This window comes from Odontesthes bonariensis, chromosome 2 (genome assembly GCF_027942865.1).
Source record: "Odontesthes bonariensis isolate fOdoBon6 chromosome 2, fOdoBon6.hap1, whole genome shotgun sequence".
In the NCBI taxonomy this organism is placed as follows: domain Eukaryota; kingdom Metazoa; phylum Chordata; class Actinopteri; order Atheriniformes; family Atherinopsidae; genus Odontesthes; species Odontesthes bonariensis.
Window position 1 is genome coordinate 20,096,503 of NC_134507.1, and position 22,582 is coordinate 20,119,084.

The following is a 22,582-nucleotide window of genomic DNA, read 5'->3' on the forward strand; positions in this document are numbered from 1 at the left end:
ATTACACTGTTGTTCTTTGCTCAAAATCAAATAAAAGCTCTTGTTCACAATTTGCTGCATTTTTGTGGATGTCCTAATTAAAAGTGTCCTCCCTAGTGCTCACGGATCACAAGGGAACAGGAAACATGTGTGATGACATATATTAAGCAAAAACATTTCCTGTCTATGTTTATCTGTAAACACAACTCCAAAAGCGTATATTAAATCCCTCTTCAACCTGCTTTCATCTGGGATCTGAAGAGTCATGACTTGCAGGGGTTCATAGCATTGGATTCTCCAACCATGGTGCTCATCTGGCCGGTCTACCAACACGTTTAAAGCACTGTCTGGTACTCTGGTCCATAAAACAGGGCTCAGATGCTGGACCTGAAACCTTGGAGGACACTGAGGAGTGGGATTCCTTCTTTGTCTGCGCAGCAAACCTGATGACAGTGGCATCACATTCTGGGTCGAAAAGATGACAAATACAGCCTTTTTCGACCATCAAACATATCATCTTACAACATAGTCACTAATCTCATCTGTCCACATGTTAAAATTTTAAGGTTTGCATTTATATTTATGCTGACAAGCAGAAAAAGGTGAAAAACAAAAAAAATATATACATCTTAGGATCGACAATTAAAAGTTTCATTACCTTGATCCGTCCCAGTTCAAACTGAAACATGTTGCTGGTGGTGGGTTTGACAAAAACAGCAGGAAACAGCTTTGTACGTGCCTCAACCTGGTTTTAAGTTAAACAGTACTTTCCTCAGTTAAACAGTCTGTGTGCAACAAGCAAATCTCAGTATTGGGGTTTATTGTGTTATACATAAAAATATCAGGTACAGAAAAGTAAACTGCACCAGATCAGATCAGTTTGTTGCGTGACCTACTTGGTAGAAAGTCGACATATCCACTCCACTGGAGGTAAAGGTGAGCATTCCAGTAGCTGAGTCAATCAAACAGCCAATTTCCAACCCTGTACTTCTCCGACTCTGAGAAAGGCCCGTTGCCTCACCAGCACATACCATGTAACAGTTGCATCGCTTCACACTGTGCAAAAGGAAAGGATTGTGTCAAATTTCTAAAGGTTTCACGCTAATTTACAGAACCTTGATTAGCACTGAAATTAATCAGCATCACAGTAAAATAATTCCACAGAAGAGTCTGTGATTTTGGTGTAAGATGTGTAATAATAATAATAATAATAATAATAATAATAATAATAATAATAATAATAAAGATCACAGGCTTTTATGATGTAAGACTAATAATAATAATAATAATCTTGATTTTAATCAACAACAACTGTGAATGCAATTTGGATGCATGCAATTTTGAATGCAATCATTCTAAGTAAAAATCCTCCTTAAAAGCTGTCTTGGTGCGCACTAACCTTTCCTGAACTTTGCCACTGTCATCTCCAAGAGTGTTAGTCACAGTGTGGACACTGTCAGGGTCAAACGTCATGTCATCATATTGTTGAAAATCAGAGGTCACCCAGCCGACCCACACACTGAATGGCTCCTGACCTGGAAGAACTCTGACTGAGTAGTAATACTGAAACAGAGAAGTCAGTAAGTGTCAGTGTTTAGTATTTGCATCTTGCATCTTTCTATCAAGTTTTTTTTGTTTGTTTTTTATGTGGCTGGTAAAGAACTGTAGCACACTGCAAGTGCACAATACTTAATACAAATGGTTTAAATTTGCCCACTCTGAGGTGTCCAAACAGGTGTTTTATCAGAAATTAGAGTGCAAAAACTATTAGATTGTATAATTAGCTATGTACAGCATAATTATGCCCTTATAATTAGGTGTGATAATGAGAAAATCAAAGCCTTACTCTGGAGCTCTGGATAAGGTGATCATGGTCATCTTTATCAACAATAACTTCTTCGAGAAGCCGTGCAGACGAGTTGCTGCTAACTAACCCTGGTTTAGTCCTCTTCAACAAGAACCTTACAGAGGACATAAACATGCATCAGTTACCACAAAACTCAATCACTATTAGCTAATGACAGTGGTAAAACATCTAGCCTGTTTACTACTTTCATTTCTCTTGACAGATTTCATTTCTTAAACTGGAGAGTTCATTTATGACCATGCTGCTGTTATTATAAGCAAATGCAAAGAAAGCTTGAAAAAAAACTGGGGGAGGGGGATCCTCTCTACCTAAATCTAAATTAAATGTACAACTCATCTGCACTTTGTGCTCAATATTTTAAATGACCCCAATTTCATTACATATTTTCTTCATTTTAGTTCAAAGCTCTACAACCCACCGTTGTTTCAGTTTTGATGTTTTGTCATGGCTATGATCCTTATGGTTGAGCTCATCTCTTGAACCAGCAAAGCTGTGTGCTGACTTCATCAGAACTTCAAAGTCAGAGTCTATGTCCTCCTGCTCTTTCCTCGCTAAAAGGACAACAAGCATTAATTACGGCATGGCTCTCGGGAGCTTAATCAGAGCATTTCACCCAAGGTCACAAAGTAATCTAGAGAATGGATAATCTGTACCACTGTGGCAAGATCACACAGAAATTGCAATATTTCACCCAACAGATCAACAATTTTTACATTCTGCATTAGGTATGATGACACTCACTGCTTGATGACCTAAACAAGTTCTCAGTGTGGTCTTTTGTAAAGGCCTCTCTGTGCCTAACTTGAACATACTTTCAATAGCATCACTGAAACTGAACCTGGAGTTAGAGAGTTCGAGGGCCCTGGAAGCACGCCCTCTGCAGGGCTTCTGAGAACGGGAGCACATTCGATCGGCATGCTGAGTCGGTAAAAGCCCATTTCACTCCCTGCACCATGGTGTGCCAACAACCGCTGAGAGACTCTCAGGCTGGATAAGGAATCCACTGAGCCTCTGACTTTAGTGACCTTGAATGAGATTTGCACGTTGTTAGCACGAGTTTTTAACCAACAAACTTATGTTACTCTGTGTCCCACAGATGCCTTCATATCAATAATGCAAAAGATACTGCATCATAGTATGTGAAAAAGTTACCAAACTGCTGGGAAAAGAAATGTTACTGACCGCTGAACTAACCTGTAAGTTGTGATCATCAGGCAGTATGGATGTAAACTGAGGCCGTTTCCAACTTATCCATAGAGCGGGGTGTCTGGCCATATTGACAGCAAAAGGTTTATAACCCTCTTGTAAGCCACACACTGTAAAGTATTGCAGAGAGTCAACTTGACGGCCTAAGTTCAGCCTCCCAACTTGGTTCACCCCAACACTGACCACAGGCAACAAGCCTGGAAAAGACGGGGAGAAAAAGATATTTTAGTCCTTGATAAATATTAAAAAGTTGGAGTTTCTCAAAAAAAGGATAAAATCTTATTTTGATTCATCATCTTTCAGTTTAATAGAAAGTATCAGTATTCTATATTTTGTATGAAGTCAAGGGCTTTTCTTAACCATCTCTGAGATCAAAGTCCTTGGCAGCCAGCTCTGATCCTCTGTCATTAAACAGCAGCTCTCCATTGAGCGTGACCATCATGGTGCCTTCAACCATGTCAACCAAGCAACCCACCACATCGCCTCTGAGCCACGGACGTCCCAGAGGTTCACTGCCCTGATGGTACCACTGAGCCTGAAAAAAGGCAAAAATTGGTGAAAGAAGAAGTCAGACTCTTCACTTGTGTACTATTTCCATAACAGCAATGTAAAAATACTCTATAACAACATCAAAAGTGATGAATAAAAAACTCCTCTTAGGTTAAAGTAAATTAAAATATTATACTAATTAAAATATGTTTGGTCCCACTGATATGTCATCATATTATAATAATGCACATTAGTTTAGAGTAGAGTATAATTATGTAATCAGTAATGTAAAGTGGAGCCAGTTTGAACTATTTCATATACAGTGTTACAGACAGTGATACCAGATATATTTCAATAAATGTGAGATGATTGAATCAGAAAGGAAAAAAATGCTCCCATACAAAATTCTGTCCTCAATTTTGGGATTTTTTTCTGTAATCTCGTATTTAAGATGTATTGAATTATTTGCACATTCATTGAAATGAAATCATGTGAAAAATTTAGAGGGAAAAAAATCTGTGTTGAGTGGAACGGTTAAATCCATAAAGATCTGAAATGTGACCCTGACTGCACACAGCTTGTTGTGAGATGGCCAAGCCCTGAGCTGCAACACCCTGATAATCTATTGCTGATAAAGTAGCTTAGCATTTAAATACTCAACATCTGAATGGGTTAGTATGTAAAATTGTTCATCAGTATAGCACAAAGTAAACATACTTGAGCAATTTCCACAACTGCATTGTTTACTGGTTGCTGATGAGGTTACTGGTTACCTTGTAATTTATTCACTCAGTTAAAGGTGCAGGTACAGAGTCAGGGTACAATGCAAACGGTATCTGTCAGATGCTGAAAATTATAGCAGAGCTCCATTTTGATCCAAATGATAAGATTCGAAGATTCAAGATTCAAGAGTTTATTGTCATTGTCAAAAAAGCCAACGAAACTTAGTATGGACTTTTCGTAAGATCCTTTATTGTTTTACTCCTGCATACTTTATCAGTAAATAAAATAAGTGAAAAGAAGGTAGAGATAGAAATATAGGAATGGTACGAACTAAGAACCATGTTTTATATAAAGTTTTAGAAAAAGAAGAAAACAATCCAAAGTATTTATTCTTTTTCCTAAAGTCACACCATGGTTTCAGTCTGGGATCAACAACGCTGGTAAATGACGTAATAGAAGCTAGTCAAATTTGAATGTCTCACCTCAAATCCATCAAAGACAAATGCCTGGTCATCTGAACCGAGCTCTTTATCAGGAGCACAGCCTGGTCGTGCCCAACCCACTCTCATATTCCCTGTTGTCTGTACTTCATATTCAAAATACCACTTCCCCGTGGTCACTGCATATGATTTATCTGGTCTGAACACTCTGCATTTCTCCACAGAGAAGAGGCATTGCTTCGATAATGTCGCTGTCAGTCAAAGAAACAAAGCAAATGTGGTTATCTCCAAAAACAAACTAAATTGCACTTAAATATTGTTAAATAGGGTGCGCCTTTGCAATGCAATGCTGACAAATGTCACAGTGTTATTGAAGAGCTTTTTTAACTAAGTTGCAACTAAGAGTGTGTGTTTGTTTTACTTGATGAGAAAGTAAGCTATCGCTTCATCTAAATTACACTGATTACCTTATGCTGTCTTGAATAAATAGAAGTGATAAACTTTGCTGGTAATTTATTGAATTAATAGGACTTTGAGACTTACTCCATTCCTGGTTGAGTGGTTCCAGGCTGTAGCCGAATGCCAACAGGATACAGACAGCCTCTCTGACACTCTCCCTCCCCGTTCTCCTCGTCCTATCATCAAGAAGATTGTAAGGCACAAGGTGTGGACTCCGCTTCGCTTTTGCATCCTAAAAATGCAGATGCAAGTAAGTAAACTTGATTAATGTTTTCATTTTTAACATAATCTAAAAATGCTGGATAATAATATTGAGTGGAGCAACATCTAATTTAATATCCGACAACATTTTTAGCATTGAAGTACAAATCCCACTCAGCAGTGTTAGCGCAAAACAAACACCTGTTGGGGTCCATATGTCCATCCATGTTTGATATGCTCTCTGGCCCACACATTATGCTCATTCTCTGCCAGCAGGTTAACCACTTCCTCATCAGCTGCGGTGAGAATAACTTTGCTTAAGTCTATTGGAGCTGGCCTGTAGCCACTGAGCAGCTCATATCTGAAGTAGGCAATGAAAAAAAAAGCCTTTAGTCTGGGAAGATCAGAATAGAATATAAATAGTAACTAAAGGTTAGAAGTGGTTATGATGTGGCTAGGTTTTTTCATATTCACTGAACAAGATGAGAGGTATATTCAAACATGATTGCCCAGGCCCCAAAAATGCAATGTCACCAAACAAAATGCAATCAAACATGATATTAAATATCTTACTTGGTGTGAAGCCGCACGTATTTGACACGTTCTTCAGCGTGGTCATCTGTCAAACTAATATGGAAACCGAGCGCCAGCAAAGTCCTTCAATGGAAGAACAGAATCATTCGTTACTATACGCCGATACGCAGTGCAAATCAGTCTAAGTGCAAAATCTGAACTGCAGAAGATCAGCTGAGAATCAAGCACAGTACTTTCATTTTTTTTCATTTTCAGAAAAAAAAAAATTTATTTGCATGATGCATGCAGTGGAGCTCACCTGAGGGTGTCCTGAGCCATCTGAAGGTTCTGATTTCTTTCCTGCTCTGGCAACTTAGAGAATTCCACCAGACAGGGATCATGCCGTTTGCCTTCATCTCTCACCTGTATTCATAAAAAAACGATAATTTTTCATGCTGCAAGAAGACCCGAAGCACATGAGATAGTGTTATTTTTTCTACATTTTCTCTGAGAGGAAGAGAAATTATTTTAGTTCTTAAATGTAGTATCATTTGTGTATCACTGATGTTGTGACACTTCTCTTACTGGTGCATGTGTCCATCCAAGATCAATCTTATCCATTACCCAGAGCTCATGAATATTTTCTGCCATTTTTTCACGAATGTCCTCGAGTTGTAGAGGCAATACAACCTAGAAGGGTAATATGTTTAAACACACTACAGTGCATCAGCACAAATAAGCAGCTTCAAATTTGACCTAATATATATATATATATATATATATATAAATGTATTACTTGTGTGACTATTAATTGTTACCTTGCTGATGTCAATTGGCGTGGGAGTGAAGGTAACTGGAGTGACTGGCACGAAAGGGCCAATAAGCTCTTTTTTCCCTTCTCCACGATCCAAGACATATTTCTGACATGGCTCTACCTTCAGTTTGACTTTTGGGAGCAGAGCTTCAGAGCATGAGGCGTAGCCTGGAGGGGGCAGGAAGCGAAACTCCCCATGCCGTCCACCAAACAGAAAACGAATCCTGATTTTCAAGGAAAGTATAGGGAGGGCAGTTACTTTCAAAACCTTGTTGAGACAAAAACTTACAGACCACGTTTGACATTATTTGTCATTACTTGAGCTAATCAAATAAAAACAAAGAACAGTTTAAAGAATATTTTCACTGCTGACCTGACTCCTGCAGAAAAACTGACCACTGGATAAAGAAGTCCATTCGCAGTGAAGTTCTCAAACATGCCCTGTACTGGCAGACCGTTGACCCGGAATGAGATGCACGGAACAGTGAGGTCAACACAGCAGCTAACCACATCATTATCTTTCAGCAGGTGTGGGAAGGCAGTGCTGACTTTACGGCACACCGAGCCTGAAATTCAGCAGACAGTAATCACTGCTTAGACTTCCTGCGCCTTCTAAGGATTATTAAACCTCAACAGTTTGGACAGAATAAAACATCTTTGTATCACTTAGGTGTTTGCATTTTAGTCATACCACTGATACCTGTAGAACATAAAAAGATTGAAAAGATTGGTAGTAAATCTCTGGAACATGCCTTTGACCCTTCTGCAGAGCTATGATTGATATGTTGACAATATTTAATTGTGGCATTTACAGTAATCACAATTTACAATCAGTGTTGCAACAGTACAGTTCCTACTTCCTGACCTAATCATAATGTTTCATAAACAAATCTAATTTCTGCTAAGTGCTGCTACTCAGAATGATAATCACCATAATATCTCCCTAGTTTCTCTCTGTGCATGCTTTCAATAACAGATAGTACTGTGTTCCTGGATCTCTAGGGATAATTAAGTGCTGATGAAAAATAGGAGTCACTGCTGTTATTTCAACAGCAAGATTTCAAGTTTTCCCAAACAGGCAAATATCTATTCTTTTGGTAAGAATGCATATATGTATCTATGTATTTTTTTCATATTTTTGGGGGGCTTTTTATGCTTTTAATGGACAGGATAGTTGAAGAGACAGACAGGAAGCAGGGGGCAGAGAGAGGGGGAATGACATGCAGCAAAGGGCCATCCGATGCGGGACTCGAAACGGGGCCGACTGCAGCGAGGACTGTAGCCTCTATACATGGGGCGCCTGCACAACCAACTACGCCACCTATGTATCTATGTATGTGTATGTATCTATGTATGTATGTATGTATGTATGTATGTATATATAGTTTTGAATTTCAGCCCTTGGCCAGCTAGTTAATGTCAGCCCTGTGGACACATTAAGGGTGGCGGTAATTCAAGACGTAAAGCAGCTATCTACCTATCAGAAGGTCAGTGCTTCAATCCCTGGTTTAATTTAATTTCCTTTACCATGATTTCAAATCAACTTTAGGAGGACCAATTGCGTTACCATATCTGATAAGTAACTTATCTTATAACTTACATATGCTATACAAAGACATATGCTGTCATCTTCACCTGACCAGAGATGTAATCCATCAAAGCCATAAGAGCAGAAGTCATCCCCCAGCCCATTTCCTCCCCAGCCCTCTCCTCCTGTGGGCCTGGGCAGGTAACCTTTAGTGCAGGCCCAGCCAACACGCAGGTGTGTCGGTTCAGATGTGAGGAAAGGGTCAACATGATCCACAACCAACTCATAGTACCATCTCCGATGCTGAGCTGAAGCCTCTCCCATGGCCAGGAAGATGTTTGGTCTCATGCTGTGGTGAAATGGTGCAGAGAGAGAACCAAAAAAACAAACAAAATAATCAAAGAGGACAGAAGATTGTGGTGCATTATTTCTCTGTTAAATATGTGACCTTAGAAAACCAAAGGGCGTTGTGCTCAATAAATAAAATCTAACTACAAAAAACATGCCGAGTTAAAGCCTAAAGGGAAACCTAACTTGAAGCAAATAAAACATCTTAAAGAGTCTTATATTCAAGCAAAAAACAACCTTTTTAATCATTTGAAGAAACCTTTAAACTTTGCTTTCTCTGATAGAGATTGATGCACACGATCATGCATGTTTGGTCAATGCTACTTTCAAAACATAGAGCTTATGGGCAGGAAATACGAGGCACCCAGGGGGATAAAAGCTCTGGTAAGAGCATCGATACATAACTATATCATTGCAAAGCACGTAGCTGTTTACTTACGTTTTAAGGTTTAAAACATCAAAAACTGGAATTTTAATTACAGGACTAAATTGACCTCTGCTTATGTGAAGTTTGTGTGTTCTCTGCAAGGCTGTGAAGAGTCAGACTTCAGCACAACACCGCTGTGTGGTCTCAGCCGGAGGTTGACAGTGTAGACAGTGGACAGAGTGTTTGCTTTTCAGTGTTTGAGACTCTTCCCTTATCTCTTTCCTAAGCTTCTCTCATTGTGTCATGTCAGTGTCTGCAGTATCCTAGTTAAACTGTTCACATCTTGTTAATAAGTCAAGCAAATTGACTTTGATTTTTAAATACAAATTTGCTACGATGGACGAGATTTTTGTTAACCATAAAATTCTAAACCTGGTTTGTCAGATTTAGTCAAATATAATATAAAATTGGAAAAAGAATGGATTCATACAAGAGAGCACCTGGACAAAATTGTCAAAATGTGGTGGGCGAGGTAGAAAAGATGAACAAAAAGGAAGAAAAATGATGGGATTCAATGAAAAAAGAGGTACTAAATGAACAATTTAGCTGATGATGAAACAGAAGTGAAGGACAAAGAAATGGATACAGGAAGAAGTGAGCTGGAAAATGAACTGAGCAGGTGTGAAGCTCATTTTACAAAATTAGAAACAAGAAAGCCTAAGAAATAAAAAGGACTGCCAACAGAGAACAGCCTAATAAAAGGATGCAGCTGCTCACACAGAGAGCAAATTGAAAAAGAAAAAAAAGCACTACACAAGCTCAAAGAGAAGTAAAACAGAAAGAGCTTATAAGATCAGACGGGCACAGCCTTCTGAAATATTGCGAGAGAAAGATGTGAAAAGCATGAAATATGTTGGGACTAAGCAAAAAGAAATTGACCAAAGATTAACTCAGTAGATTTATAGAATCTTAGGCAGTAAGCACCTTTTTTCCAATGTCTCATTAGAAGAAACTGAGATGAAGACATTATCATTCTGACATTAACTTTGTCCGTCTGATTTATTCAGACAGAAGAGAGTGATGCCTCAACCGAGCAACATCAGTGAATAAGACAACATGAAATTACTGAAATGATGGACAGATGTCAGAGTAATTCATGTGCAAAAAACAATTAAATCACAAAAAATGTTATATGGAGAAAACTTGATGAAGTACCTGGTGACCTGATTAACCAGACGTGTTTGGAGAAGCAAATCTCTGTCTGGCAGCAGGCTGTCACAGATTAGGTTCTGATTGGAGCGCACAGCCACGCTATCGCACACACACAGAGAGCACAGCACCTCCAGCACCTGGAACACAACCCGTCAGCACTTTATGCAGCAGTGGCTCAATAACTGGAAATGATCCAGCATCAAGCAACAAATAAATGTAAATAGCTATTAAAGCTGTTACAGCTGCCATACTTCTCTCTGTGTTGTTGCATCGGCGGAACAACTGCATAAGCTCAAGGGCACATTTTAGGAGACATTTCAATCAAGAAAATAACCAGTGTGTCATTTCAGTACAAATCCTGATTCAAATGACTTACTGCACCCAATAAATAGGTAACAATAACTGCTCAGTTTGCTTTGTTTAGCGATGAAGTGTGCATGGTACTTGTCATGACATTCAAAACAAGCTCAAAATACTTTCCATTTACTACCTTGTGGTTACGTCCATGCTTGTCTAGAAACGAGATAATAGATTCAATGTGTCCATCTTTGATGACGTTTAGTGCTTCAGGACTCTCCACTAGCACGCAGTGTAGGACCTCCAAGACTCCTGTAAATGCAAATTACTTCCGATTACTACATGGAGGGTTCATGGTATCAACCTCAAAATTTGGCTTTGATGCTTCTCTTTGACATGAAAACTGATTCCAAAATCAAATGTTCAAAATTAGACTGAATATCTGAAATATTGCCAAACTGAATAATTAAGTAAAATGCAAGAAAAGCTTCTAAAAGATATATTGTTACGTGAGTATTTCAACTTTTGTTGTATGTATGTAATGTATTCAGTACGTACCAGAGGAGGCCTCGAGTCTGTCTAGCCGGCTAATCAGCAAGTCCACAGAACATGAGAAATATGCACAGTTTACACGGTTTCCTCGGATAAGAGCCGCTGGAGGACAGAGAAAACAATTCAAAGATGCTTTAACCCTTTAGGCGCCAAGATTGTTTTTTGAAAATACTGGATTTTGACATTAATATTTCCAAAGCTGGTGGCTGAAAGGGGGTTAAAGATAGATGCCTACTATACATTAGAAAAATGTTGCCCATGATCCATAGTTTATGTGGGGTATGAAATTATTGATCTAATTTGCATATTGTGACGTCATCAGGTGGCAGCCATTTTGAATCTCATTATGTTCAGGAAATATTGGAATTGAGTGATTATGAACTTGTTTTTTTAAAACTTTTTTTTCTTTTTGTCTATTTATCATCATCTATGATGATCAGGGAACAGGAAAGCAACAATAAAACAGAATAATGTAGTAAAATGTTACTATATCATCATTACCATATAGTAGGAAAACACATGCGAAAAGTTGCCTATATTTTTTCAGGAAATGGTGGATATTGACTTGATGTTTGAACTTATTTTCATTTTTCTGTCTTTTACCATAATTCATAAGGAGGAAACCAACAATAAAACAGGAGAAAGTGGTAAAATACTGTCATCATTAGGCTACCATAGAGTAGGAAAACACATGCAAGAAGTGGAAGACATTGAATTGATTTTTTTTTTTTTTAACCTGTTCAACCTTATTCATAATGATCAGGAATGAGGAATACAATAATAAAACAAGTGGTAAAATGTCAGGATCATTGCGCTGGCGGATAGGCGCGCCGCGGCACCGGGGGCTGGATGGAGAGAGCGCATGCTAAAGATACCAGACTAGGGGTGGGCGATATGGGCAAAAAAAAATATCTCGATATTTTTTAGGATTTTCACGATAAAGATATTTTGACGATATTTAAAAAAAAAAATTAAAACTTGCGTTAAGATCACAATAAAATGAACACAAGCATGCAAGTCTAAGCACACACGGCCGGTACAGTGAAACTGCGAATGGCTCATTAAATCAGTTATGGTTCCTTTGATCGCTCTACCGTTACTTGGATAACTGTGGAAATTCTAGAGCTAATACATGCAAAACGAGCGCTGACCTTCGGGGATGCGTGCATTTATTAGACCCAAAACCCATGCGGGGTGCCTCTCGGGGTGCCCCGGCCGCTTTGGTGACTGATAACCTCGAGCCATTTCTCAGGCTACTTCTCCCTCCGGAGAGGGAGCCTGAGAAACGGCTACCACATCCAAGGAAGGCAGCAGGCGCGCAAATTACCCACTCCCGACTCGGGGAAGTAGTGACGAAAAATAACAATACAGGACTCTTTCAATTCTTTAACGAGGATCAATTGAAGGGCAAGTCTGGTGCCAGCAGCCGCGGTAATTCCAGCTCCAATAGCGCATCTTAAAGTTGCTGCAGTTAAAAAGCTCGTAGTTGGATCTCGGGATCGAGCTGACGGTCCGCCGCGAGGCGAGCTACCGTCTGTCCCAGCCCCTGCCTCTCGCTGTCCCAGCCCCGGCCTCTCGGCGCCCCCTCGATGCTCTTAGCTGAGTGTCCCGCAGGGTCGAAGCGTTTACTTTGAAAAAAATAGAGCGTTCAAAGCAGGGCGTGGCGTGGCGCTGTGGTAAGGGCAGAGGACCACTGGCGCCGCACTTTTTGGCGATGGGGAAAAAAAAATAATAATAAATAAATAAATAAATAAATTTTGCCTATATCTCGATATTGCAAAATTACTCATCGTCAAAACAACATTCACGATAATTTCGCAAACGATACATATCGCCCACCCCTATACCAGACCCACTTCTCCCACCCCTAATTCCTCGACCAACACCTCTACGGACACTGCGACCGCGTTCCCCACTACCACCCACTCCATTGAGGTTGGATAACGGCACCGAATGAGTTGGAGTGTGTGTGTGTGCTTGGAGAACAGCCTCGCTTCGCATGCCGGCACCATTGCCTTTGGAAGTTTCACCGTGGGAAGCATGAGCGCTCGTCTGATCCTCCTCCTCACGAGGTAAAAACTCTCCTTCGGAGTCGGAATCAGCAAATAGCATGCTCAATACTTCCGCACGGTTCAACTTCTTACAAGCCATGGTGTTAAAAACTCACAAATAGTTCGCTGACAATAAAAATTCGACTCGCACGTCTCTACAGAAAAGCTCTGAATAACTGCTTCCGTGTCTGAGCTAGCGCGGCTTTTTTGCACTGCCTTATAAAAACACTGTGAACTACAAAATGACTACAAAATGACTACAAAATGACGTGAGCTTGGTCTTGTTTGAAAGGGTAACATGTTTGCCAACTAGTGGTAGGAGGACTGAACACCTTAAAGCCCGTTTATTTTATCTGCAGACTGTTTTGTTTATGCTGACGTCATGTCGCAATTCTGCGACTTTGGCAGTTAGAGGGTTAAGGGAAAGCATTACAATCTGTTATATACAGATTGATATATTTTAACAGGAAAAATAGACATCTGTTTGCATTAGTTTCTATAAAAAAAAGGTAGTACTGAACGGCCTATAAATGAGAGAATGAGGTCATTCTCACCCAGTAGCTCATAGAAACGGTTGAGGATGGCCTCCCACCCTTCTCCTGCATCACTCTGAGCGGCCTCAGCAAAATGTGAAGCACTGCTGTACTGGTGCAGATGGTCAATACAATCTAAGACCAAATCTATCACACCCTGAGAAGAAAAGGATGATCAGTACACTTAACAAACATTTAGACCAATTTGCTCATTCCCACATTCACCTCTTCTTGAAACATATTCTGCCGTTTCTTCAGCGCAGTCATCTTTTTCTGTTTAGCTTCATTGCTCAATTCCTCCAGTAAAGGCTGGAAATAGTTGATTAGATCCTGGAGACTGCTCGTTACCATCTCCATTGGTAGGCTGATAGAAGGAATGTTTCCTTCCTGACTGAAACCATCCAGCTTCCTAAAGAAAAAGAGATTTTTCCTTCTTTTTTTTTTTTCACCCCCAAGTCAAAATCTCTCTGTATTATAACAAGACAGATTTAAGACTGTAAGAAGACTGGCTCAGGATTTTTGTAACTTGTTGAATCAAAGGTTCAGGGACAGAAGGCTCTATAAGTTTCATAAGTGTAAAATCCTCCCAAGAAACTCGTTTTTAATTCAAATCAAAAGACTGAAACAGTATCCGAGCAACTAGTTATGTCATCTTTAAGGTTTTTCTCACTGTACAGGAGTAGAAAACTCGTAACTCATAACATAAACTCAATACTGACAAAGTAGGTCATACAGTAGTTACAAGATAAGGCAGATACTATAGTCTGTGTTGTGTGTGTGTGAATACCAAAAGGTCATGAACAAGAAAACCACTCTCACCTGTGCATACAGTGTAACATTTAGTTTCTAAACCCTACTGTAAGAGAAAACAATCCAGCCGTTCAACACTAAAAATACAGTCTTCAGTATTTCCCTGTCAGCTCGCCTCTGTTGGCGTGCCATCCACAAACAGCTGAATGCACTGATGAGGCATCCAGTACCTTATAAAGCGGGAGAACAGGAGAACAGCGCTGCGGATCAGGCTGGCAGTGTGAGATTCTTCCCTCTGAGAACGAGACAGTGTCAGTCCATCGTCCATATGACCCTCGCTGTGCAAAATGGCCTGAAAACACACAATTTCTGATGACTTCAAATTGATTCTTTCTTTATGTTATAATGCTGTAATTGTCTCCATATATATAGATATATATAGATATATATATCTATATATAGATATATATATAGATATATATATAACGAGGCTTATACTCTTGGTAAATCAGCGATGACTGTCTTCAGTAAAAGTAAAATAAGAGTAATGCTGATTTTATGGGTTTACCTTCCGCTGAGCTCCTCCCGTGCCACACTTGGTATCAGCAGCTTGATAGGTTAGCCAGAGCCCAGACTCGACATGTTGAACGTAACAGACGGAGTCTCCGTATTTGATCTCTGGGACTCCCATGCCATCAACAATGGTCTTTGTGCCAGTTTCAAGCTTCTCCTAAAAGCAAAAGTGTATTAATACTCACATAATTATTATTTTTTTAATTCATTAATTTTCACACATCACTCCTGACCTTTGATGATCTGAAGCAAAAGGACGTTGTGCTGATGTCAGCCTTCTCCCGATCAACTAGATGCAGGCCTTTCTCCTCTATTAGACCCAGGTACCTCCCCGTAGTCACATGGCATAGTCTAAACGGCTGGCCCCAACAGACATGTCTACCACTCCAGCTGGGGACCATCAAGAACAATGTATTTTCACTTGTTTTCTTTTGAAGGAAAATGAACAGTCCAAAACATTTTGTTTTTCATCTTCACTGTTAAAACGCAAAATGGGCATACAGGCTAAATAAGTGAGTTCAAGTATGAGTCATTTCTTAGAGCCTCTAAAGCCAGGGCTCTATACATGGAGCTGACAAGGAGCGATATGTCCAGTTATCTAAAGCAAAAACTATACATATATATAGGAAAAAGAATGTATCTTTTTAAGATGAATGGACAAATCTTCTGCACACTTACGCAACACGCAGGATTTCCAGCGTCCAGAGGGAGTGGGCATGGCTGGACATTGATCCTGTCTCATAATGCATGATCCTAGATTAAAAAAGCAGGCATGGTCAAAGAAGTACAGTTAAGGATATTTTTTTCTATCTGACTTGACAGGAAGCTGATTTTTTCAACTGACCTTTGAAGCTCCTCTCCCTGTTCTGTGGAGGGAATAGTCAGACATGCGTCACTATGGCTGTGGAGCAGCCGCAATGTTTCGCCCCCCTTCAGGTATCCTGGAATAAGCACCAAAAAACATAAACCACGCACATTCTACTTTAAAAGACCTTTAACCATTTAATTCTTTACTTATTAGCAACATTAACAACAACAGAAGGATGTCACATCTGCATATATCTGTAAAAGAATCTCTGTGCTAAACAATATACAAAAGCCTCAGAAAGTATTCAGATTTTTTCATGTACATAAAATGGAAATCACAAACTGATATGACTAATTCACAAAAGTATTCCAACCCTTTTCTGTGTGTGTGGTAACTATTCTGGAGATTGGTCCAGAACTTGACTCGAGTCTACCTGTGAAAAAGTTCAATCAATTGGCCACAGCATGAAAAGGTAGATAACGACCAAAGGACTATGTGACAAGCCATAGATAAGGACAAGTGTTCAAAGTGGCAGAGTGGCCTCTGCAAATATAAAATGGAGAAATGTTTGTACATCTCAGAAATGGTTGTCTGGTTAAAACTGATTGAACAAGTCTGAATGACTTTGGACAGGGATGTGACCAAGCTCCCAACAGTCACCCTAACTGAGCTTTAGAGGTTCTCTTCAGAGATGAGATAACCTCCTATGACCATCTAGTGCTTTTATGGCAGAGCAGCTAAAAGCCATTCAGAACAAAAAGCATGGCGGTTAGCCTAAAGCTTGTCAAACAGAATTCATAGAAAGGAGATTTGTAGTTCTTGGTGCAGAACATTAAGAAGAACAGTGTATAAAGTGGGCACTGCTCACCACTTGGCTAATATCATCCCTGTGGCGGCAACATCATTCAATGTGGTAGTTCTCAGCAACAGGAAGAGAGGTTGGTCTGAACTGAAAGAATCCCTGCGAGCATTTTTATGGAGGAAAGACCTTTTCATTTTTCAAGTAGTGGCAGATGTATGCCCGGAAATACTTTCGGCCGGTAGAGGAATTCTTTATTAGAAATTAAAGCATAAAACTTCAGTTTAACCATGTAGTCACTGCAGTTTAGGAGGCAGGTCAAAACCAGGTCTTGTACCTTCTCACACAAGAAGTAACCCCAGTTGTTAGTCACTGGGAAGGATGAATCCAGACAAAAACAGAGAGGTCACAGTTCACCTTAAACACTACAGCCTACAACACTACGCCTCAAAGCACGGAGCAAAAACAACACTGAATCAGCTTCAAAGTAAGTTTTTAACTTTCTCCGACTCGCCAAGCGAAAGTGCAAACTTTGCACATCTGGGGAGCGGCACAGAGATGGCAATTCAAAGACACTCTCCATGGGATTTCACAGATTTGAGTGGAATTTCTGGAAAGAATGGGATAAACTACCCAAACCCAGGTGTAAAAAGTTTGAAAAACCTTTACAAAACAACATAAAGTGGCAACAGCTGCCAAAGAATTTCTGAATGTGCTGAATTAAAGGTCTGAATGCTTATGTAAATGAGGGATTTAGATATTTTTTTTACATTAGCAAAAAATCCTGAAAACACCTTTTCACTGTGGGTCACAGAAGATAAATCAATCGGAATGGTGTTACATTTTCAATAAAAGAAGGTGTACGAAATAGAAAGGAATTCCTTTCCGAAGCAGCTGTATTTCTTCAATAAAACACAGTCAGTTGAGCGAAATACTTGAGAAGTGGATAGTTTGCTGAGTGACATGCTGAGAGCAAAAAGAAAAGGAACTTGCCTTGAACAACTGCACCCCCAGAGCAGATGGGAGCAACCCTCCACAGAGTCTGCTGGAAGGCTGCGTTGACAATCAGACTGTCGCTGCACTTTTTGTTGTCAGATGCAGTGCCAAAGGAGAGGTGCTGGGGGGGGGGGAGTAAGAAAAATACGCTCATCAACAATAAAAACAACTTCTGATTTTTCTACCACGAAAGCTGTTATCAAAGACAATTATGCAAAACAACTCATCAGAGGCAGCAGGGTGGGAATAGGTTGTTATCAATGTCGAACATTTAATTTGTCAAACTGAATCATTTCTTTAACTGGGTTACAACGTTAAACTTTTGACAACGGTGCATCATTTCCACTCGCTTAGCAACATACTTTGTCTTTTAAGAACAAATCAATTGACCTTTCTATTGACTCACCAGATATCTCTCTGAGGACACGCTGACGAGTATGAGGTCGTCTCCAACACGCACTTTCTCGCCCTCTGATCTCTGTCTGGAAGCTGGATGGACTGTCCACCAACATGCCTCCCCTGAGTCACGCGCAGAATATAGATGAGACAGAACATTCAAAACAGAAACATTTCCCTCACAGGGAAGATCACAAAAAAATGCTATAAATCAGGTAAACAGTGTACAAAGTGGTGGAAAAATAAGCACATCTCCCAACCAATTACCTGCTTTCTCCTGTTGCAGACCAACATTAAAAGCCAGCTTATCATTCGAAGACTTAGATGAGGACAAGCAGCTGAGATACTGGGATTGAAATAAACAAAAGATAGAATGTATATTTCAGCAAACATCGGAAACATTTTGAAAAATTAATAAAACCATGAGCAAACTAAGAGTGAAATCCTTTCTATCTAACTTACCATGCCACTGTATGAGTGCAGGAGCAGCACCGCTTGTCCATAAAGCAGGGTGCGATGGCTACCACCAGCTCCCACCTGTAAATCACAACCAGCATTCGCAAAGTAAAACAATAAGAAGAAGAAAAAGAATGGAATCTATCGGTTTTAATTACAGAAAACACTGAGAAGGAAAAAAGTAAAGCACTCATGTCTGTGTTCACTAGTTATTTTATGTTAAAACCTGCCATTCCAAGTGACACAATGTTATGACACAGTCTTAACCCATAAAACATACAATAATGAAACATACATTAAAGATGGACATCACACTCGTGCCATAAGCCGTGGATTTGTGAATTTCCACTAAGAACACCCTTTAGCATCTGGCCATCACCTTCCTGATCTCTTTGGAGTCAGAAGTGACCGTATATGGACAAGATGGTTGAACTGGACAGCTTTGCTAAAAAGCTAATCAGACTAAAATACTCCTCTTTGAGGGGAACTATAAATTCAACTGCAGAAGGATCATCAGAACAAACTGATCAGTAGAGTAACTCTAGTAAACGACACCACAATGACATGTGGGGAAAATCTATAAATTTTGAATTTCACGATAGAAATTGATATTTGACATGCCTCTTTATGGGACAATAACAATATTATGTTTATTGCAGCTTCATACTGCATAATGCATCATCTTGAAATTCCAAACAAGAAATGATGCCCACTCAGACGGCATAGGCACAAAACATGGCAAACGTGTTCATCACTGGGTGAAACGAACACAACAGGCTCTCACCGCTGCAGCCAATTGCTCGCTGTGGGCCAGCATCTCCTGCAGGGCTCGGACAGAGAGACACTGGGCCAGGAAAAAGCCACAAACAGACAGGTCCGGGGGAACATTCTGGTAGAAGAAAGATACTGATACTGTGTTACTCAGATTGCAACACTGGGAAAAGAGCACAACAAACTTGGTATTGGGAGGAAAAGGGGTAAACATGGGGAAGATTAATAACATGGGGAAGATTAATAACAAAAAGGTGCACAATACATAAGTAGGTCAGTGTATATGGTAAATAGGCTACAGGGAAAGAAACATCTAGACCTTTTAGAAACAATCTACACCCAATTTTACATCCAAATTAAAATGAAACAACACTTTGTAAGACAATACTTTGATGTGATTTTTATTGGGTTAAAATATACAGAAATTTTAATTACTTGAATCAATTCGGTAATCTCCTTTTACGTCACAACAACAAACAAACAGAATTATCTGGCAATGATGAAGGATGGTGCTGAGGTGGTCACTGAGGTGGAGCTCTCTACCTTGCAGTTGGAAGTGTGCTCAAGCCTGCAAAGTCTGCTGCCAAATCCTTCTGCAGCAAGACAGAGCTTCAAATGCTCACCTTGGGTGGTGAAGGTACTCTGTAAAACCACCTCATCTCCCTGGGAAAAAAACAACAAACCATAAAAAAATCTAAGGAATGTGTGTTTGGGTTGTATTTCACGCCCGTCACACTGGTATGACTTTCCTAACAGCAAGAAATGGTCTTGTCCCATTGAAACTAGATGTACAGTAGATTTCAGTCACTTCACATCAATCTTATCTCCTTTCAAATACCACAGGGACAATGTCAAACTAACTAAGGTGTCTCTATCTATTTAAGGAACTGCAGAAAAAGACAACAGATGACCAGGAATACCAACACCTCTCTGTACCCAGGCTGCAAACCTCCATATTGGGAAGCTACAGCACTATCTGACCCCTGATTCACCCCTTTCCACTTTTCATATCAGCAGTGCTCTGCAATCAGTCGAACACACTACCTAATTCTGAGGCACTGGAGGGGCACTCTGATGCCTAAAGTAACTCAGCTCCTCCATAGTTTATCCACTATGCCACAGGAATGAATTTAAATGTGAAAAATCCTACATGTATACATATTGATGCTGGACATTTCAATCGATATATTTCATGATTTGTTGTTATTAAAATGAAAATCAGCCACCTTGACCCAAAAAAGATGACTGCCTCTAAAGATCGCAACTTTCTTAAATCAATTTTTTTGTACACACATCAGGGAGCAACGTAATATCACTAAAGCCATTAATTAGAGTATGTGTCTCCTAAATGCATGATGAGACAAGATTCGTCTGGATCCGGTGGCGTCCTGCCACAGCTGAGCCCAAAGGAAACCGTACATTTACTGAAATAATACATGGTATGCATTTCATGGATTGATCTCGAAATTGATTTGCTCCCATCTAACTATCTGCACCACTAATTATGTGTCCCTGTCTCATTTGCATACCAGTCACCATCCTGTGCCTTATTCATATCTGAGGGCAGAGATTACAAGCTGTGAGAGGACAAGTTACAACTTGGAAGCAATGATAGCGTCGCTCTTAAAGATGAGAAAAGCCATCTGGAGGTCTTTCTTTACTTTCAGTAACTAATAAAGTATAAAGATAGCCAGTCCAACTGCAGGGAGCCGCATGCTGAGTTAAATTAGGCTGCATTTGTTTTTGTTTTTTGTTTTTTTTTGTTCTTATGCTCGTAGCTAACTGCAACGTTGTCATTTAAAATATAAAGAAAAACAGGAAACTTACTACTTTAATCTGACAGTACTGGAAATTCATTAAGGTTCACTTATCTCTAAATAAACTATCTTTGTTATTTTAAAGTTAAATGCCACCACAATGTAGGTCAAATTAAAAACTGAGGTGATACGATCATGATTTTTCATGGCCAACCAAATTTACACGAACTATAAATCTACAAGCATAGTCGGACACTTTAATTAGCAATTTTTTTTGTTACTTGAGAGACTATAGGCTACAAAAAAACATCAAAACTTTATTAAGCTGTTTTATATCAAATTACATGTCAACTCACTTATTCGCTTTCTAAGAGGAAGAATGCCAACAATTTATATCTCAAAGAATTGTTTAAAGTAGCTTAATTAATATAATTGGTTAATTAATAGCTTGACGTGTCTGACTCACCGTTCGTAAAAACTGGAATTCATCGTCGCCCTCTCCAGTGTCAGTCATTGTTTCAGAAACAATGTTTCTAACAAACTAGCCAACTTTGACAGGCTGTCACATTTGCTCTGAGGACATGGAAATAGGTCTGAGGAGAAGAAGCAAGAAGACGCACGGCCTTCGGTGTGTGGGCGGAGTCGACGTTCAGCCATTGACAGAAACCAGAGCCTGTAATGACGCCATTTTGTTTTTATTAACAACTCCTATTGAAGAACAGTTGATGTAGCATGTTGCATTCTAGCCCACATAATTACACAGAAAATCAACATAATGTATTTGCTTTACTTGATTAAACTAAAACATTTATTTTATCTAAGCTCCTTCCATACCAGAATTGAAGGGCATTTTCTGTCCGCATTATTTTCTATTAATCCATGAATCCATGCACAAAATACCAATATGATATACCATTTGTTGGGTAATAGTTTTTGTCTTGAGACTAATTTTGAACCTAGTTGTTGAAAAACAAAATAGCTTCTGAGCACCCTAAAAATATAATTTATATCTTGTCCTGACATCCTTACAACAAATTGCATGTCAAAATAGCTTAAATTGAATTTTGATTGAATGAATTAATGTTTATATTAGAATAGTTAGAAAATATATTAATGAACATATTTCAAACAAAAGTAATTTTTAAAGGAAAGTGGTATGGTTAGTGGAGGGAATTCTGGAAGTTTCCTTACTCCATGCTGCACAATAATGTGCACACAGGGCTGATGCGACTTTCACAGAACTGAGCACAGTAGCTCAGATCAGGAGACATACACGGGGAGAGTAACTACTGTATGTGATGTGCCGTTTCCACTTTTATATCGTTATATAGTTGCTTTCTGCTATGTTAAGGTTTGAAATATCTTAGCATTTAATGAGTCCCTAATGATCTGTCTTTAGAGATATTAATTCTTAAGACTTTAACAGCGTGGTTGCTACTCATTTTAGAAATAGAACCACTTCAGATACATTCATTTTGTCAAGAGCTGTTCTGATGGTGAACTGGAGTTTACTTTATACATATAAATCTGAACTCTGATATTTGAAAATTGTATTTCTTAAAATAAGTTCCTTATGGAGATGCTCAGTCCTGTCTGTAGACCACATTACAATCTCTCACCTTCTTCGATCTGCTTTCCCAGTGTTCTTCTGTCTCTTCCTGTGCCAACATTATCACTGAAGCCCATCAAACGTGGCT

The 22,582-nt window shown here is 39.4% G+C and overlaps 1 protein-coding gene across 1 annotated transcript in view; it reads right to left on the minus strand.

The window, feature by feature from the left end:
- The window catches only part of ryr2b (ryanodine receptor 2b (cardiac)), a 66,580-nt gene extending 45,089 nt beyond the window's left edge, over nucleotides 1-21,491 (minus strand). Inside the window, exons 1-35 of the mRNA XM_075478503.1 lie at nucleotides 21,352-21,491; nucleotides 19,672-19,791; nucleotides 19,142-19,246; nucleotides 18,364-18,438; nucleotides 18,169-18,247; nucleotides 17,912-18,024; nucleotides 17,503-17,626; nucleotides 15,747-15,843; nucleotides 15,581-15,655; nucleotides 15,136-15,292; nucleotides 14,898-15,059; nucleotides 14,560-14,681; nucleotides 13,805-13,988; nucleotides 13,601-13,736; nucleotides 11,002-11,097; nucleotides 10,637-10,755; nucleotides 10,150-10,283; nucleotides 8,327-8,568; nucleotides 7,065-7,257; nucleotides 6,696-6,915; nucleotides 6,463-6,567; nucleotides 6,197-6,300; nucleotides 5,938-6,021; nucleotides 5,566-5,725; nucleotides 5,248-5,395; nucleotides 4,747-4,955; nucleotides 3,413-3,587; nucleotides 3,041-3,249; nucleotides 2,685-2,871; nucleotides 2,265-2,397; nucleotides 1,826-1,940; nucleotides 1,379-1,542; nucleotides 876-1,035; nucleotides 638-724; nucleotides 218-444 (exon numbers count right to left, since the gene is read on the minus strand). Coding sequence (XP_075334618.1) covers nucleotides 218-444; nucleotides 638-724; nucleotides 876-1,035; nucleotides 1,379-1,542; nucleotides 1,826-1,940; nucleotides 2,265-2,397; nucleotides 2,685-2,871; nucleotides 3,041-3,249; nucleotides 3,413-3,587; nucleotides 4,747-4,955; nucleotides 5,248-5,395; nucleotides 5,566-5,725; nucleotides 5,938-6,021; nucleotides 6,197-6,300; nucleotides 6,463-6,567; nucleotides 6,696-6,915; nucleotides 7,065-7,257; nucleotides 8,327-8,568; nucleotides 10,150-10,283; nucleotides 10,637-10,755; nucleotides 11,002-11,097; nucleotides 13,601-13,736; nucleotides 13,805-13,988; nucleotides 14,560-14,681; nucleotides 14,898-15,059; nucleotides 15,136-15,292; nucleotides 15,581-15,655; nucleotides 15,747-15,843; nucleotides 17,503-17,626; nucleotides 17,912-18,024; nucleotides 18,169-18,247; nucleotides 18,364-18,438; nucleotides 19,142-19,246; nucleotides 19,672-19,791; nucleotides 21,352-21,399 — 4,868 coding nt within the window. The 5' untranslated portion in view covers nucleotides 21,400-21,491. The remainder of the gene's footprint in view (nucleotides 1-217; nucleotides 445-637; nucleotides 725-875; nucleotides 1,036-1,378; nucleotides 1,543-1,825; nucleotides 1,941-2,264; nucleotides 2,398-2,684; nucleotides 2,872-3,040; nucleotides 3,250-3,412; nucleotides 3,588-4,746; nucleotides 4,956-5,247; nucleotides 5,396-5,565; nucleotides 5,726-5,937; nucleotides 6,022-6,196; nucleotides 6,301-6,462; nucleotides 6,568-6,695; nucleotides 6,916-7,064; nucleotides 7,258-8,326; nucleotides 8,569-10,149; nucleotides 10,284-10,636; nucleotides 10,756-11,001; nucleotides 11,098-13,600; nucleotides 13,737-13,804; nucleotides 13,989-14,559; nucleotides 14,682-14,897; nucleotides 15,060-15,135; nucleotides 15,293-15,580; nucleotides 15,656-15,746; nucleotides 15,844-17,502; nucleotides 17,627-17,911; nucleotides 18,025-18,168; nucleotides 18,248-18,363; nucleotides 18,439-19,141; nucleotides 19,247-19,671; nucleotides 19,792-21,351) is intronic.
- Between the last annotated feature and the right edge of the window lie 1,091 nt (nucleotides 21,492-22,582).